We start from the raw sequence: 16,941 nt of genomic DNA on the forward strand, positions 1-16,941 counted from the left end.
CACAATGTCTGGCACGCAATACATGTTAAATAATAAATGTGTGTTAAATAGAAGGGGGTGGAAAACTTGCTTGCCAAGCTGTGTAAGCAATTTCTATTTCTAAGTATAATGTCAGCCACTTTGAAACACTACTCCTAAGCAAAAGGGGTTGCCACCAAGTCTATGCACATCATTGTAATTATTGGGGAGATAATTGGCATTTATTTTTTGGTGGAAGTTTCAAAAGGTGAGTTTATTTTTTGAGAAATATCAAGGTAATATATTATACTGTCTTTTCATTATAAAGTATATTTTAATTAGATAAAATAAATATCCTAAACATAAATCTCACATTTTCATTTATCTTATTTGCCAGAAAATGCTAGAAATAAGTGATCTGCTGCAATACTAGCTCATGAAATTGATATTTCTTCTTTTCTGGTTATTTTTTTTTTTTTTTTTTTTTTTTTTTTTTTTTTTGCTTATTACTTTTTACCGCATACCATAGTCTGCAATGTATTTTTCCCCATGACCCTTACACACACTTTCACATATGTGACTGAATCAAAATTCCACTAAACAAGTTTATCTTTACTTGTTGGTAGGTACATTGATGTTGTCTTTTTCATGCTGGTCCCAAGCCACTGAGCAAGTGTCAAAATTCCATGAGACTGAGGCTCCGCATTATAAAATCACAGCGTTAAGTAGCACACTTTTTCTTCAGCTGTCTACTGACATTAATGTTAACATTGGACTGACTTGAAAGGATAGCACCAGTTTGGCCTATTATCCCAATAAGACGCTCACCGAACTACAAAAAATCTACCTACCACTTCCTCCCATTGCCAGTCTTCCCGGGTCTGGCCCTCCCGAAGGCTTTAAGCTCTGACAGAGACCCCAGATTGCCTGGGTGCAGTAGGACGGCTGTCCCTACCTTTAGCGGGCTTCGAGCTCATCACGTCCGGGACAAATCCTGCCAGCCGGTGGCTGTGGTGAAGACTAACCTGAACGGGATTTTCTAAGTCCTGAAACTGCATCACCATCCTCAGTTTATTCACAGCAACTGAAAGGCGACTAGGTAAGAAGTGACAGGGGCCAGAGGTTGTATGGTTTACTGATTAACTTCATCCCTGAGCAGAGTATTTGTAAATGTTTATGAGAAAATCCTCAACGCCAAATTGCCTAGTAAGCTGGAAACTGGTGTCTAAGATAAACATTTTAGGGAGCCCTTTCCCAGCTTAAGAATGTTAGAGGGTAAATGTCTGTTCACTGCTTCTAATACGGGTTGGAGATCAAGTGTCACACTATGGATCTTTACATCTGTTCTCAGGATGCATTTGTAACATCAGAAGCAGTAATGAATAATACTTCCCAGTTAGCCCTAGAAGCCCACTGACCTGGCCAAATGGGTTTCTACCTAGTGATATGTGGAGAATTTATGCCCCACCTACAGCCCAGTTCACGTGTTGAAACCCTAGCCCCAAGGACCTTACAGTATGACCTTATTTAGAGATAAGGCTTGTGTGGTTTACCTTTATATAGAGATAATCAAAATTAAAATTAGGGTTAATCCATATGGCTTGTGTCCTTATTAAAGAGAGAGGGGGAGGGAGACAGAGACAGAGAGAGAGAGAAACCAGGACACAGAACAACATGTGTGGGTGGGCAATGAAGCGAAGAGGCAAAGATGCCATTGATTGGCCAATCAGGAAGATCTAGGACACATTCTTCCTCTGAAGTCTCAGGAGGAACCAACCCTACTACAAACTTCTGGCCTTCAGAACTCAAAGGCAATAATACATTTTGTTGTTTAAGCCATGCAGTCTTAGTGACCTCCCAAAATCTAATAAATACAGTTTTCCTTGACATGTACAAGGTCTATGGACCACGAACACATTCCTGAACCATTCTCTGCCTTTATTTCCTCATTTAAAAAGGATTGTATTTATTTTAGGTTATGTATATGGGTGTCTTGCCAGCATGTGTGTATGAGTGACACATGTGTGACCCAGTGCCTGTAGAAACCTTCTAGAAGAGGGTGTCAGACGCCCAGGAACTGGAGTTACAGAGGGTTGTGAACTATCAGGTGGGTGCTGGGAACCAAACTTGGGTCCCCTTCAAGAGCAGCAAGCACTGGTAAACACTAAACCATCTCTCCATCCCTGATTTTCTAATTTTCAAAAGGAGGATGTCAATAACACAACTCATAGTCATATCTGATCTAAATAAATGTCGAAATGATCCAATTTGAATAAAGTAATATCAAAACTGTGGCTGTTGCCATTGTACTGATATTGCAGCTACTCAGTTTGGACTTGTAGCTTAGATTCTTATTAAATAGAAATAGTTCCTTTTAAAAACCCCTGCATGTAATTTCTGAATATCAAACTTTAGAGTTTGCCGTTTTGTTGTTGTTGTTTTGGGGTTTTGCTTTTGTTGTTTTGGGGTTTTGCTTTTAGTTTTTGTTCTGTTGAGTTTTGTTTTGCTTTTACTTTTTTCTTTGTTTTTGTTTTTGTTTGTTTGCAAGACAGCTTCAGCAGGGGACTCGGTAGGCTCACGGCTGATTCCAGACATACTACGACCAGGCATGACAGTAACTTAAGTAAGTGTATGAGCTGCTGTGGGCCCCATTTGCCTGCATTAACAGATGGTAAGAAAGAAATAATATCCCTGCCCACTCCCTTTCATGAGAGAATCAACATGAATGCAAATTCAAGAGACAAAGATAACACATGTCCCAGCTGCTGGCTCCCTTACCGCCTTTACGAGTGTACAGAGTGTATTTACATATTCTCTCGCCTGATCTTCACGTCTACCATCCATATGTTTCGGGGCTTTATTTATGAGGTCCACTGTCTCCAACCCTGTCCTGATGAAAAGCAACTCTGTGGGGTTAAATCATCTGTGCATAGTTTATCGGGAGTTGACCCGAAGACATTAACACCTGACTTTCGAGTCAGAATCCATGGTTGAAAGATGAAGACGTACCAAGGTCAGAAGATGGCGTAGAAAGAACGTAAGAGCAGGCGGGAGGAGCTGAGCGTGGTATGACACTGTCACAGGAACACGACCCACCCTTGTACTCTTGGTCTCCAGCAGCTGAGCTCTCTAGCATGAGACTGGACCAGCGTCATCTCTAATGGGGGAACAGGGCCCTGGTGCCCACCCAGGACCCCGTGGGCAGATAATGGTAGCTGAGCAGAAGGTGCTCTCAGGGACACTCCCTGAGTCTTTTTAGGCACTTAATGATTGCTGAGAGATTTTCTTCAGAGTTCACAGTCCTGTAAATAAGCCCTTACCCAGGACTCTGTAAACAAGAAAGTGAAAGAGAGACTAACTGGGGTATCCCCAGGAATGTTGGGGAGAGGGGTGGAGACAGTGATGGGCAATGCAAATGGTAAAAATTCATTTCATGAGCATGTATACGTGAAGATTCTGCAGTGCAACCCATGATTACTTACCACCATCGTATGCTAATAAAAATGTTAATTAAAAAAGAAGCAAGCAATCAGTGGCTCCAGGAAACCATCTGTCCCCAGGAAGACTCACACAGAATGCTCTTAACAAAAGATGGAGCCTGTCCCTCCCTTCTCCCTAAGATGACAAACTGTCCCCTGTCACCCTTTCCCTTTCTCTTTCCTGCAAAGGTATGCTATCTGGGACATTAGCCACTGGCTGCACGTGTCCACCTGGACTTAAGTAATCGAGCCAGCTCTTGAGTCGTACACCTCGTATTTCAGTGTTCCACGTGTGGACAGTGCTTGCTATGTTCTAGTTCTGTGGGAACTACGCAACAGATTGCATAGACCAGTGTGGATGGTGGGCCAACCCAGGTACGCTGAGCATCTGCTGTGATGGCGTAGAAAGGTGAAGTCCCAGAGAAATTGCTGGCAATGCTTATCCAAGCCCTGGCCTGCAGAAGAGCTGCGGCCAGCACACTCTGCTACAGTCTTACTGAGAAGACTTTCTTCCTCAAGTAGGGAAATAGAAGTGTTCTCTTAGCTGGGAGCCTTAAGCATCCAGGTCCGATTACTTGTCCTACGTATAGTTTGGCGGTCTACTTGCTACCTAAAGGGAGGTGATGCAGATTGTTTGACAGCTTTAAAACTCTACTTTCTCTCTGTGAAAGGGCAGTAGGGATGGTAGGTGCCCTAGAGGAGCGCTGGGGGAATTAATGTTAACAGTGGATAGAGTGCAGGTGCTTCCCATGCCCCTGGCTTTAGGGGGCTTTACTTAATGAAATGAGGTCAGTAACTTACACAGAATGAAGGCGCGTGTCTCAGCCAGAGACCAGTAGATGGTAGGGATGGAAGTGAACCAGGGGGCTGCTTCAAAAATATTTTAAACAGCTGAGTATGAAATCCCAGTATTTGAGAAAGAGAGACATAAGAACAGGGAATAAACAGAGCTAGCGGTCGAGAGCTTGTGTAGAGTGTGTGAAAACCCGGATTAGATCCCCAGCATTGAAAAAAGGAAGAAAAGAACAAAATCCCCAGTTATGCTAAACAAGGCTTATTTTGCCCAAGCCAGGCATAGTTTTCCATCTTCTGTACACTTTTAGCTTTAGTTCACCCAACAAGTTGGAACTGCATTTGCTTGAGGTGAACTCAGTGAGATGGAAAAATACTTGAAATGAAATGTCAGAAATACTCTGTAAATCCTCATCTCAAGAATTTTAATTATGCTTTGGAGCATCTGGGTGGTTCTGGAACATCTGGAAGAGCCTTTTAATTGAGGCACACGACTTAGGCAATAATCAGAGTCCAAGGGGAGTGTCTGCTAACTAAAAACAAAGCATACCCAGCAAAGGTGGACCTAAATAGTTTAGCGTATAGAAAGCAAGAGGACTAATCCAAGGCAGTGGAAGGTAGCAACAGGAGTACATGGGATCCACCTCCTGCTCCTTGCTGGGCTGCACTGAGGGGTGGAGATTTGGGGGGAAACTATTAGGTAAAATAACATTACTGTGAAACATGGGATTCCAAAGCTGTTGTTACTATAGCAATGTTGTAATGCTAAGGTGAGGCAAGCATGCATCTCCTTCCTTAAGATGGCTCCTTGAACAATGCTGAGATAATGGCACTTCCTCCTTCAATGCGGGGGAGTAGTGTTCATCACTTCAACAGTGTTAAATGTGGTGCACGGCAGACTCCAGATTAATCATAGACTCTTGTGACGCCTTCCCATTTATGAGGCACTCTCCCACACAGCCCATTCTGTCCCCGCGATGAGCTATGAGGTTTCCTTCCCACCTGTCCTCCACGGGAGAAAACTTAAGTTCAGAGGGTACCACTCACCTCTGGTGTTATTTGTCTCCATTGTAATGAGTCCTCTCCCCATGTGTATTCAGTGAATCTCGTCCGATATCACAGTGCTAAGTGGTTTGGGACATGCTGCTCTATGAAGTGGTGGCCTAGGAGCACCAGACTGTTCTTACCTTTGCTTATTCAGCCCCATGATTACAGTTCCTTGTCTATTTACTTGGTCTTTAGAGTTCTGCGGGGGTTTTAGTTTCTAAAACTTACTAAAATAAAGCACACATTTTAGTTAATATACTACTTCCTCCATTCACCATGCTGAACTGCAGAAAGCCATGGACTTTGCCATTATTGCTTTTTATTGTGCACTAATTACATAAAACCTTCTTTCATCACAGATGCCCATTTTAAGCCATCAAATTAATCTTTGACCAAGTTTCCGGCTTGTAGACTATGCCAGGAGAAAGGAGATTTATCTCCTCAAGGCCTCCTCATCTTTCCATCCCTGGGGATCTGTTTACTGATGGGCTAGATCTCCATGTGGGTCTGACAGGGTGCCAGAATGGCTTAAAGGCCCCTAGGGAGATGGTTCTTGCAATTCTATATCACGTTTGTCCCAGCTTCCTTCATCTGATGCTAGTGCCTTAGCTCTTTGGCCCACCTCCACGTTGAGCTGTGTTTTATAATACCTCAGAGGGCGGTTTGGCTTGAGTATAAGAATAGTCTGGAGTAGTCTGGTAAAGGAGTTGGTGCCTTGGGGCGGACCTTCAGCTAATGACAGCAGCTATTAAATGCCCAGTCCTTGATTCCCACTTTGATTCCCCCAGGGGCCTCCGCTCACACTGTTCATCCCTCATCTCACGCTGGTGTTCCTCTTCCAGACTCCAACTTTTGGAACAACTATTTATATGACACCGAAACTTCCCCTTCGTCTTAAGCAAAGCCTTTGGAGAGTGGAATAAGCTGGAAGCTATCATTGGGAAGGTCATTGGGGACCCCAGAACCTGTTAATATATACTCAGGGATTTGTCTTGAGGGCAGGCCATCTCCCTCATACCTTAAGGCTGGGATTCCGCTCTACCCTCCATAATAAACAGCCACTTCTCTAGAGTTTCTATTGCCCTGAGTAAAAATGCAAAGGCAAGACCCTTCCAGGTCCATCCCAGACTTCAAACCTCTGCATTTGCTGCTCTTCTCTTCTAGATTGTTCTTGATTCTTGGCTTCCAGTATTGACTCTATTGTCACTTCTGCAGAAGCCTTCGCTGGCCTTCCGGTCACTATGGCATCACCCTATTTTCCTAATAGTTATTATCATATTATTTCCTACTACTTTTTAATTTGTTTACAGGAATACTTATTGTGAGTCCAGTCTCCACTAAGCTCTTTGCTGTTTTTGTTTGTTTGTTTGTTTGTTTGTTTGTTTGTTGCTTTATTCCAATGTCCTGGTCATCATCAGTGCTCAAAATCTGAATGAAGAAATGATAGCTACCCCACACGCTTGCCATACAATCCACCTTTTCTTATAACAACACAGCCACTGGGTTTTAAGTGCATAGACCACTGAAAAGCGTTTACCTCCCTGGTCAGTTGAACATATCAGTTTCTTGGTCTCTGTCATAGCTCAAGATGCAAGTGTGAGGCTTTAGGGTCTGTGGGCTCCTCCTCCATGTCACAGCCTCTGCACTGACATGCCGCAGCCTAAACTTGGGGAGGGCTTTCTGGACAAGAGAACTGAAAAGCAGAACAAAGGATTCTGCTTTCTCCGTTCTCACCTTTAGCCCAAGTGTGTAGAGTTGGATGTGACTGGGGCCCCAGGAGGAGAAGACTTAGAAGGAATACTTCGGTCTTGCTCTACAGTTTAGGGAGGAAAAAATAAGAAGAGTCCTTCACTGTTCCAGTCAGCTCACCAACAGAGGGGCCAGAGAGAGCTCTGACTCCAGCCAAAATCAAGAGCTGTGCATTTGTGCATTGCAGCTCATCCACCTTGCGCTACATATTCCCAGGAACCAGGAAATGAAATGAGAACATAATCTTCTTTTGTTTTTTCCTTTGTTTTTGTTTGTTTGTTTGTTTTGTTTTGTTTTGTTTGTCAAGACAGGGTTTCTCTGTATAGCCCTGGCTGTCCTGGAACTAGCTCTCTGTAGACCGGGTTGCCCTCAAACTTGCAGAGATTCACCTGCCTCTGCCTCCTGAGTGCTGGGACTAAAGGTGTGCGCCACTGCCCGGTGAGAACATAATGTTATGATGAGAGCTAAGGGAGCCACAGCACAAAAAGCAGGGGTAACAGCATATGCTTCGCAGGTACATCTAGTCGGTCAGTACCTTCTAGCCTTTACCCTCTGAGATCAACCTGGGGTATAAAGATGGACTAAAAATGTAGGCAAAAACCTACATATTCCTCCTCATGTGCAAACCTGAACTCAACGTGATTCGTTTTAGTAATGTTAAGACTGGAGAATTTCCATAGACCATAGCAAAACTTTAGGGCAGGGAATGGTAGGTTTGGTTTCGTGGAGAAAAAAAAAAAAAAAAAAAGGTAAGTAAAATTTTCCTTCATCTATGATGTATAATTATAATCCTAATTACTCTGTGAGATCTGATTGGTGAAGCAAAAATTATCCAGCTATCTATATGTTGATTTTTCTAAGGAAATGTAGAAGAGTAGGCTAGGACAAGTAAGCGATCACATGATCAAAAATGGAGGCACAGCCTTTCATTGCTCACAGTGACCCACAGGATGGAGGCCTACTGGGAGAAATAAGACACAATAATAATGTGTGAGAACCCACACTTCTCAAAAAATTATTGCTGCATGTGTTCTTTCTGAGGTCAACATCTCCTTTCTCCCTTATGTTTCTTTTATGCTTCTTTTCTATTATTTATGACTAGATTGTCATTGATCCAGTATTCAAGGATTAATGAAATGTAATTGATGCCATTAAATGTTCTTATGCTGTATATGGGTAAGCAGATGTATAAGTAGTTAATGCAAGTGCTGATGCCCTGATTGGAAACGGACTAATTGTCTCCACCACACAGGAAAAGATAATGGCTAGTAGGTAATAGAGCAACAATAGCTAGTATCTGCTAGAGATGTCTGACACCATATAAGGGATCATGATTTAACATGTTGACGCTGGTAGGATTTCAAGTGTTTCCATTTTCCATTGTCACACTCTACCAAGGTCTACATAATGCTGGATAGGAACTAGGAGCAATCTAGCCATCAGGCAAGGTTAGTAGACAGAAATAATTCATTTAAAAAGTGACAGGAAAGCACCCCACCCCACCCAAAACATGTCTTATTTGACTATTTGCTAATGTTCTCAACTGAACTCTTTATACTTAGATGTTTCTCATAAATGCGTAAAGTGGAGCAATATATCATTTTATGGTGTCATCTAGTTACAGATCTACTTAAAATCACTGAGTACAGTTTGTCCTCAACCTAATTTAAATGACTAATCATGACAGTTCCACAGATCCCCCAGTACTAGAGACATGCTGGGAGGAACCTACCACAGGGTACTAGGTAACTTCAGCCTTTGATAGGTATCATATTAAGCCATAAGCACTATGATTTCATGCTTTAATGCCTGCTATAATAATACTAGAATTCACTCTAGATCAGGAAGTCGTTTCTACTCCCCACTCAGTTAATTATCTAGTTGCATGGCCTTGGCAACTCACAAAGTCCTGGAGACTGACAGTCCTCATCTATAAACAAAAGAGACCGTTGAGTTCAATGAATCCGAAGTCCAACCTGGCCGAAGAGTTCACATTTATTGAGTACTTAAAAGAAGCGAGATCATTTTCGTGAACTCACTACCAAGGCTTTCTTCTGAGATACTTAGTTTTTGACTCCGACAACTTACCAAACACATTTTCAGAAAGAGAAAACTCATCCATGGCCTGTAAATGAGAGTGCTCAATCAGATTCATGTTGGGTACCACGCAAACTTTTCAATTTGAGACTGTACTTCTGTGATGGAGGTCTTCAAATAAGAACCCTGAAAGGCAAATACATAGAAGAGTTCATGATTGTAATATAGGGTCAGGAATTGCTCAAGAGAAACAGGTAGGAAAGCAAATGCCATTTTTTTTTTCATTTAAATTTCAATAGTTGGAAGATTTAGACAGGATGTGATAACATATAGGTTATGTTTTTATTCATTTATTTATTTGGTTTTTTGAGACAGGGTTTCTCTGTATAGCCCTCTCTCTGTAAACCAAGCTGACATAGAACTCAGAGATCCACCTACCTCTGCCTCCAAAGTTCTGGGATTAAAAGCATGAGCATTACTTGGCTATTTCTTTTATATATAGAAAGAAAAACAGAAACAAATTTAATGGCTTTAATTAAGAAAGGGATCATCTTTGATTTATTCCCTTAACTATATTTAAAAGTTGAATGTGGGCATGTCAATAAATAATAGTTGCTTCACGGCACTTCTTATTGTAATTTCCTTGACTGATTATATATTATGTCAATAGGTCCAAATTCATAGGTGGATCCACCAAGAGAGACTTGATTTCTTCCTGCTAGGGAAAGTTTGAAGGACTTTGCATTTTTCACTCTAATGTCTACCTTAGCTCTACATTGGACTAGGGTAAAACCAAAATTAAAAGGAAGTAAGGAAAAAAGATACATAATAGAGCCTGGCAAGATGCCTCATCCCTTAAAAGCACTCACTGCCCTTGCAGCGGACCTGGGTTCAGTTCCCAGTACCCACATGGTGGGTTATATCTGTCTGTGACACATACAAGCAAAACACTCACACATATAAAGTAGTGTTTTTTTTTTTTTTTAAGAGAAATAATGGTACATCTCACCCAAATGTCTGAAGTTTTGTTCCGAAGGAATTTCTAGAGTATCCAAGGGAAGCAGTTTCCACATTGAGCTGTTTCTGTATGCCTGCCTTCCTTCCTTCCTTCCTTCCTTCCTTCCTTCCTTCCTTCCTTCCTTCCTTCCTTCTGTTTTTTACCTCACTAGGGAGAGAATGTAGAGACTGGACAGTGAAAATGTAAGTCTTCAGAGCTTTTCCCTCAGCTGAGAATGACTTTCTAAACTTTTTGTACTGTCTCCACTGATAAATAATTTTTCTAAATATTTATATTTTCTAGCATGAAAAAGAATATCAGAGTTTTGTTAGACAAATATTCATTTCATGGAATGTCCCGTGTCTTTCCCAGCTAAAACAGAAGGGGACTTCAGATCTGAAGGTGGCCTACAGGGACCTCTTAGCCTCACCCATTTGTTCATGCTTTCACCAAACATCTGTTGAGTGCTTTACTCCACAGTAAACTCTGGGCTGGATCTTCTGGGATAAAGTGATGAAGGCCAAAAAGCATCCCCGGTCTATGATGGCAAGCTTAATGAGAAACAGGTATCTCTAAAGTGGCCATACAACTCAGCTGATTATACTTTGTAATGAACTTGGATTCTAAAGGCCCAAAATAGCATGCTCTAATCCATTTGGTGACAAGAGACAAGTAGGTAGATGAAGAAGGGCAATTTTTTGTTTGTTTGTTTCATTGATTGGTTGGCTGGCTGATTGGTTTTTCAAGGGTTTCACTACGCTTGCTAAGCTGACTGGCCTTGAACTCACTATGGAACACAAGCTACCCTTGAACTCACTATGGAACACAGGCTACCCTTGAACTCACTGTGGAACACAGGCTAGCCTTACACTCACTGTGGAACACAGGCTACCCTTGAACTCACTGTGGAACACAGGCTAGCCTTGAACTCATAGCCTCCAGACTACTGAGATTACAGATATGAACCCTCATCCCTGGCAGAAGATACTGTTTTAAGGGCAGTTTTTAAAGATAAGCAATTCTGAGCTTCTGAACAGACATGGACTGGGACTACCTTGAGAATCCACAAACTTGATCCAAGTGGTAAACCACTTTAGAAAAACTGGACTATCAAACCCACGTAAAAGAAGATGAGTGACTCTTAGATGACATCCCAGTCTAAGTTAGAGGACACCAAGGGCCTTGTCCTTCACCCCAAAGCAAAGTCTAGGTCATAGGAGAGGTGCAACATGGCCAATTCAGATGTGTTGTGCGCTTGGGAACTTTTTCTCAGCACAGGATGAGAAGGAAGTTTCTTTGGAAGCATTGAAAGTCAGAGCAGATCCTTCAACAGACTCCAACATGGAGAGGAAGCCAAGCTCATCTCCATGCTTTAGTGGTTTGAATGAGAAAGGCCCACCCACAGGCTTATGTGCTTGAAGGATTGGTCCCCAACTGGTGGAGTGATTTGTGGGGTGACAGAACCATTAGGAGGTTGAGCCTTGTTAGAAGTATGTCACTGGGGGCGGGCTTTCAGAGTTTATAACTTTGCCCACTTCCAGTTCTCTCTCTCCCTCCCCCTCCCCCTCCCTTCCCCCCTCTCTCTGCTTTCTCCCCTTGGTTGGTGATATGGTCTCCTCTGCCCCAGCCCCCGATGCCATACCTCCCTAGCCTCCTTCTTCTGGAACTGTGAGTCAGAATAAACTCCTTCTTCCCTTACTTGATGTCAATCATGGTATTTTATGACAGCAACAGAAATGGAACTAACATAACTGTCATCCTCAAATAACTGCCATATATCATAGTGGACCCCTGAACCCATGAGAGCCCAGCAGCTTTCTGGGGGAAGTTGGAGAAATGCCAGGCAGTGCAGTCATGACTTCTGGGTGAGTGATGTTCTTTCTGGGGGTACCAAAAAAAAATGTAATGGAAGATGAAGTCGGAGGATTACGCATATGAAAAAACACAGGTGCTTCCAAAGTTCTTGGGAACTATGATTGAGAAGACAGGCTTTGATAGGGAGCTGGAGGCCCCAAAGGAATAAGCCGGGAAATGCTGAACCCAACACAAAAATCTCATTCATACTTGCAAGGCAATTTAGAACTAAAGAAATTCAATATTAACTATGTTAGCTATCAGTTGTGTAAATACGCATCCAACATAATATGTAAAGCACACATAGGAGTTCTGTACCTCAAATGATCATATGTGTGTGTGTTATGAGTATGTTTTCCCTGCCGATCTGGTCCCCAAATAACATGCAGAGACCCTGTATTTGATATAAAGCTGTAGGCCAGTTACTAGTTTGTTATCGGCTAGCTCTGTCTTAAGTATTAACCCATTTCTGTTAATCTAAGTATTTCCACGTGGTCTTATTTTACCGGAGAGAGACCCCGGAATTATTCTCTCTCAGTCCTCCATCTTGAACCTCCTCCCTACTCTTTCCTCTCTCCTCCTAGTCTCCTAGTCCCGCCTATCTTGCTTTCCTATTGGCCAACAGTGCTTTATTCATTAACCAATAAGAGAAACATATTTACAGAATGACATCTCCCATCATGTGTGTCTATAGACTGTTTATTGCTCCCATTTTAAGCAATGACTATTTCGGTTTCTCTTGTTGCTAGAAGAGAATATTACACAGTGCTGTGAATTATTCCTCATTTTCAACCCAAATGTATCCATTTGATGCTGGTTCTGACTTTAGTTTTCTCCCTGTAACTCCCCTGTTTTTACTTCTACAGTTTTGTTTAATTTGGTTAGAGCCAAATTCTCAATATGTTTCCCAATCTGGTCCTGAACTCCTGGGCCTTGAGGGTTCTCCTGTTTTGTGTAGCTAGGACCACAGATGTGCCACTGTTCATGGCGTCTACTGTTTTGGCCTTGCATGTTGTTCTTAAGGCTAAAAACCATACACCCACAGCTTATTGCATCTCTCTAGTGTTTTATAGATACACTCTTCTTTGTTTGGATTCCTAGACATTCCACTGTATATTCATATAAACATGGTATCCTAAACTCAAGTGACTGTCACATAGTAGTCCCCAAAGAAATGTTGGCTCGCTTAAACTATCTTGTGTTTATTGTTTGCTTGCACAGCTTTGCCAAATTCCATTATATCTGGCGTGTTCTCTTGGGAATTGGCATGATGATCACATTCTCCTATTATCCCAAGCCTTTGAATATCATTTATCACTGGGCCCCTCAAGCAAAATCTCAGTTCCTCTGAGTCTGCTTCACTTGAGTGATTACTGCGCACTGGAGGCCCACAGTGTTGCTCTCCCTGATCAGCTAGCAAGAGAGCTGTCCAGCTGCAAACAGTTAGCAGGGTTCATTCACTCAAACCTAATTTACGGGGCTCACTAACTCCTAAAGGGGCTTTTAGAAAGGAAACTCTTCAATTTTGGAAGTTGTTGCACAAGTGCATGATGTCTTGGTTTGTTTTGGGTAGCTATAACAAAATACCCGTGTCTGAATAACTTACAAAATTAAAAATGATTTATTTGGTTCATGAAAATAGTGGCTGGTAGCCTAGCAAAGGCACCCTGTTGCAAGGCAAGGCAGTTGAGAGGTGGAAAAATCAAACTGCCTCATGCAGAAGGGGCCACTAAAATACCATTTTCCCTATGTATACACATGTACAATTTTATTTTAATTTCTGGAGACTTTAAGATTTTAAACACGTAACATTTTCTGTGTTGAGTTTAATGTTACTTATAGCTTGTCATCACTCAGTCAACACTGTGCCTTCCCTGCCTCATAGTATTTCTAGAAATAGGAGGCTCCTTCTCTGTGACAGGGAACACAAGTAAAGAAAGTAGTCTGGCATACAAGAGCAAATGCAAACATGTCAGGCGTCAGGCAGGTAACATAGCACAGCCCCAAGGGGGCAAACATACCAGGGACACAGATAACTGTTTTATGCAAATAATAGACTAAGAAGGAGTTTCTGAAGTCAGTAATAAAAGCCCAGACATCAGGAACCTACCATTCCCATCACACGTGTTTCTTTACACAGACATGACCAAGGGTAAAATTAACACAGACAGCCGGGCCTCGGGGGCTCACACCTTTAATCCCATCACTCGAGAGGCAGAGGCAGGAGGATCTCTGTGAGTTCAAGGCCAGCCTGATCTACAGAGCGAGTTCCAGGACAGGCTCAAAAAACCAAAACAAAAGAAAAAGAAAGAAAGAAAGAAAGAAAGAAAGAAAGAAAGAAAGGAAGGAAGGAAGGAAGGAAGAAAGAAAGGATTAGCATACAAGCATAGACAGACCAGAAGCATCTAAACTTCCTCCCATTCACTCTGACCTCGGTTCCCACTCTCCACTCTTGCCTGGCATGGGGTGAGTGCAGAGCAGAGCGACCAGCACCCTCGCTGTGTTAATTCAGTCATTCTCAATTAAGAGCCTTGCTAACTTAATACAAGAGTTATTTTTCCTGAAAACCTTTCTGCAAATGCCCTGCCAGACACACTCGGGGCTGTTTCCACGGTGATTGTACCTGCCCCTGGTTGACAACAGAGTTAAGAGTGCCTGTTGCTCTTGCAGGGCGCCTGAGCTTGATTCCCAGCACCCATGTGGTGGTTCACCACCATCTGTAACTCCAGTTCCTAGGGAATCTGATGCCTTCTGACCTCCATGAGGGCCAGGCATATATGTGGTACACGTCAGTAAATCAAAGCAGAGAGAGAGAGAGAGAGAGAGAGAGAGAGAGAGAGAGGAGAAGTGTAGCCATTAGAATGAGGAATGACTTGTTGGGAATGGATATAGGAACTGTGTTCTGAGCTCAGAGGAATGGAAGGATGGCCAGTTGAGAAACTGTATCAGAAAAATCAGTTACTACTTTAGAGTAAAACAAAGATTTTTATTTATCATTAATCTTGAAGAGCGGCTTCAAATGGATTTGACTTCAAAATGTATCAAAACTATTTGACAGAACAATGGGAAGTTGCATTACTATCTTTAGGATATTGGGGACTAAGGACTAATTTACTAAGCTACAAGTAGGAGAATAATAACTTTGGCAACATTGACATGAGACACAGAAGTTAAAACACTATAAGCAAAGCTAAATGTCTGAAACTGGAAGATAATTTTTTTTACACAAATAACAGCCAAACATTAGAACAAACAACATATAAATAATTCTTATAAATAAAATCAGAAAAGATAAACAATCCAAGGCAGAAATTGGCAAAGAATACAAAAGGGAATTGGCCAAAGTGGAAACACAAGTGATCAATAAACACACACACACACAATCAAACTAATTAACCAGAATAATTAAAATTTTGTATAGACACTGTTTTACTCATCAGATTGCCTAAGCATATTAAGTTTGATAAGCATTCAAAGATGAGGAAATGACTGTGGATAGTGGTGTGTGAATATTCTCACACAGCACTGGTGGGGGTGTGGTGGCTAGTCTCTTGGGAGGGCTGTTCAACAGTGCCCATTTGAAGAAGATGCAATTCTAACTCAGAGGCACTCTCCCTAAAGAATCCTTAACCCACGACACAAAGATTCCCGTTTCAGTGCAGAAACTACAGTTTCTAATGGCGAAAAGTGAAAGTCACTTAAATGCCTATGGAGAGTGGAGTGGACAAACACGCTGTGCCTGGCTGCATTGAGGAACCATTATGAAGTTTGAGGCACTGTGGCAAACGTTAGCACTGAAAGAGGGAAGCCAAGGAGAATGGGTTTGGAGAAGATCATGAGAGATCCTAGCCTTAGTTTACACTGTTATAACGTTCTCTAAAACCTCAATTCACCAAGGCGTGTCAATTCTCTGAGATAAGCATCATGTCTTCCAATTTGTCAACTGTATGTTTGAATACTATAAGCAGGCATATTTATATCTTTGAGAGAATTCTTAGAGGGTAGAAGTGCAGCTCAATGATAGCACAGCAGGAATAAGACCTTGTGTTTGAACTGGTGGAAATAGCCAACCAGTATCAGATTTGACTTAAGGCTCACTTCACAAGACGAAACCATGCCTCGCACTGCTATGGTAACCAAGATCCCAATACTAGATACAGATAGCCCAGAAACCTGGGGCAAAACTAAACACTACTGGTCTAAGAAATGTATTAATAAAATGACTCCTATACTCATAGATCGGTGGCTTGTCCAGTCATCACCAGAACGCTTCCTCCAGCACCAGATGGGAACAGATGTAGAGACCCACAGCCTCATATTATATAGAGACTAAATTGGAGGTCTCCACAAAATCCCTCCCCTCGGAGCTCAGGGCATCCCATGAACAAGACTGAAAGACTGTAAGAGCCAGAGGGGATGAAGGACACCAGGAGAACACTGCCTTTTAAACCAACTAAGCAAGTGCATATGAGCTCACAGACACTGACGCAGCAAGCACTGAGCCTGCGTGGGACCACGTGTGGATATTACAGCTTTCAGCTTAGCATTTTTGTGGGACTCCTGACTGTGAGACCGAGTGCGTCTCTAACTCTTGTGCTCCTCCTGTTGGGGTGCTGAGTCCAACATCACCCTGGATGTTGCTTTTTGTTTCATCTTATTATATTTATTTTGTCATGTTCGGTTGTTATCTCTTAGAAGGCCGTTCTTTTCTAATGAAAAACAAAAAGGGAGTTGATGCGGAGGGGAGGGTAGATGGGGAGGGGACTGGGAGGAGCAGAGAGAGGGGAAGTCATAATCAGGATATACTGTATGTGAAAAGAATCTATTTCCAACAAATGAGAAAAAGACCCTGTGCTCAATCTAGAGGATCACACAAAATAAGTTAAGCATTTCAAGATAATAAAAGTAAAATTATTTTTTTTTTTTTAGAATTGTGCAGCATTTCTGTGCTGGAATGAAAATTTGAATGTTCCATGGAAAGAAAACATAAAATGCATACTTAAAAATAATAAATGTTTGATATGAGAA

The 16,941-nt window shown here is 42.0% G+C and overlaps 1 protein-coding gene across 4 annotated transcripts in view; it reads right to left on the reverse strand.

The window, feature by feature from the left end:
* The window catches only part of Nr1h4 (nuclear receptor subfamily 1 group H member 4), a 53,865-nt gene extending 44,623 nt beyond the window's left edge, over positions 1-9,242 (reverse strand). For 2 of the 4 annotated variants that reach the window (XM_051206329.1, XM_051206328.1), the window contains exon 1: positions 9,114-9,242. In XM_051206329.1, coding sequence (XP_051062286.1) covers positions 9,114-9,180 — 67 coding nt within the window. In that variant the 5' untranslated portion in view covers positions 9,181-9,242. Of the gene's footprint in view, positions 1-913; positions 1,052-9,113 lie in introns of those variants that run through there. The other 2 variants (XM_051206327.1, XM_051206326.1) reach the window with 1 other exon arrangement.
* Between the last annotated feature and the right edge of the window lie 7,699 nt (positions 9,243-16,941).

This window comes from Phodopus roborovskii, unplaced genomic scaffold (assembly GCF_943737965.1).
Source record: "Phodopus roborovskii unplaced genomic scaffold, PHOROB, whole genome shotgun sequence".
Taxonomy (NCBI): Eukaryota; Metazoa; Chordata; class Mammalia; order Rodentia; family Cricetidae; genus Phodopus; species Phodopus roborovskii.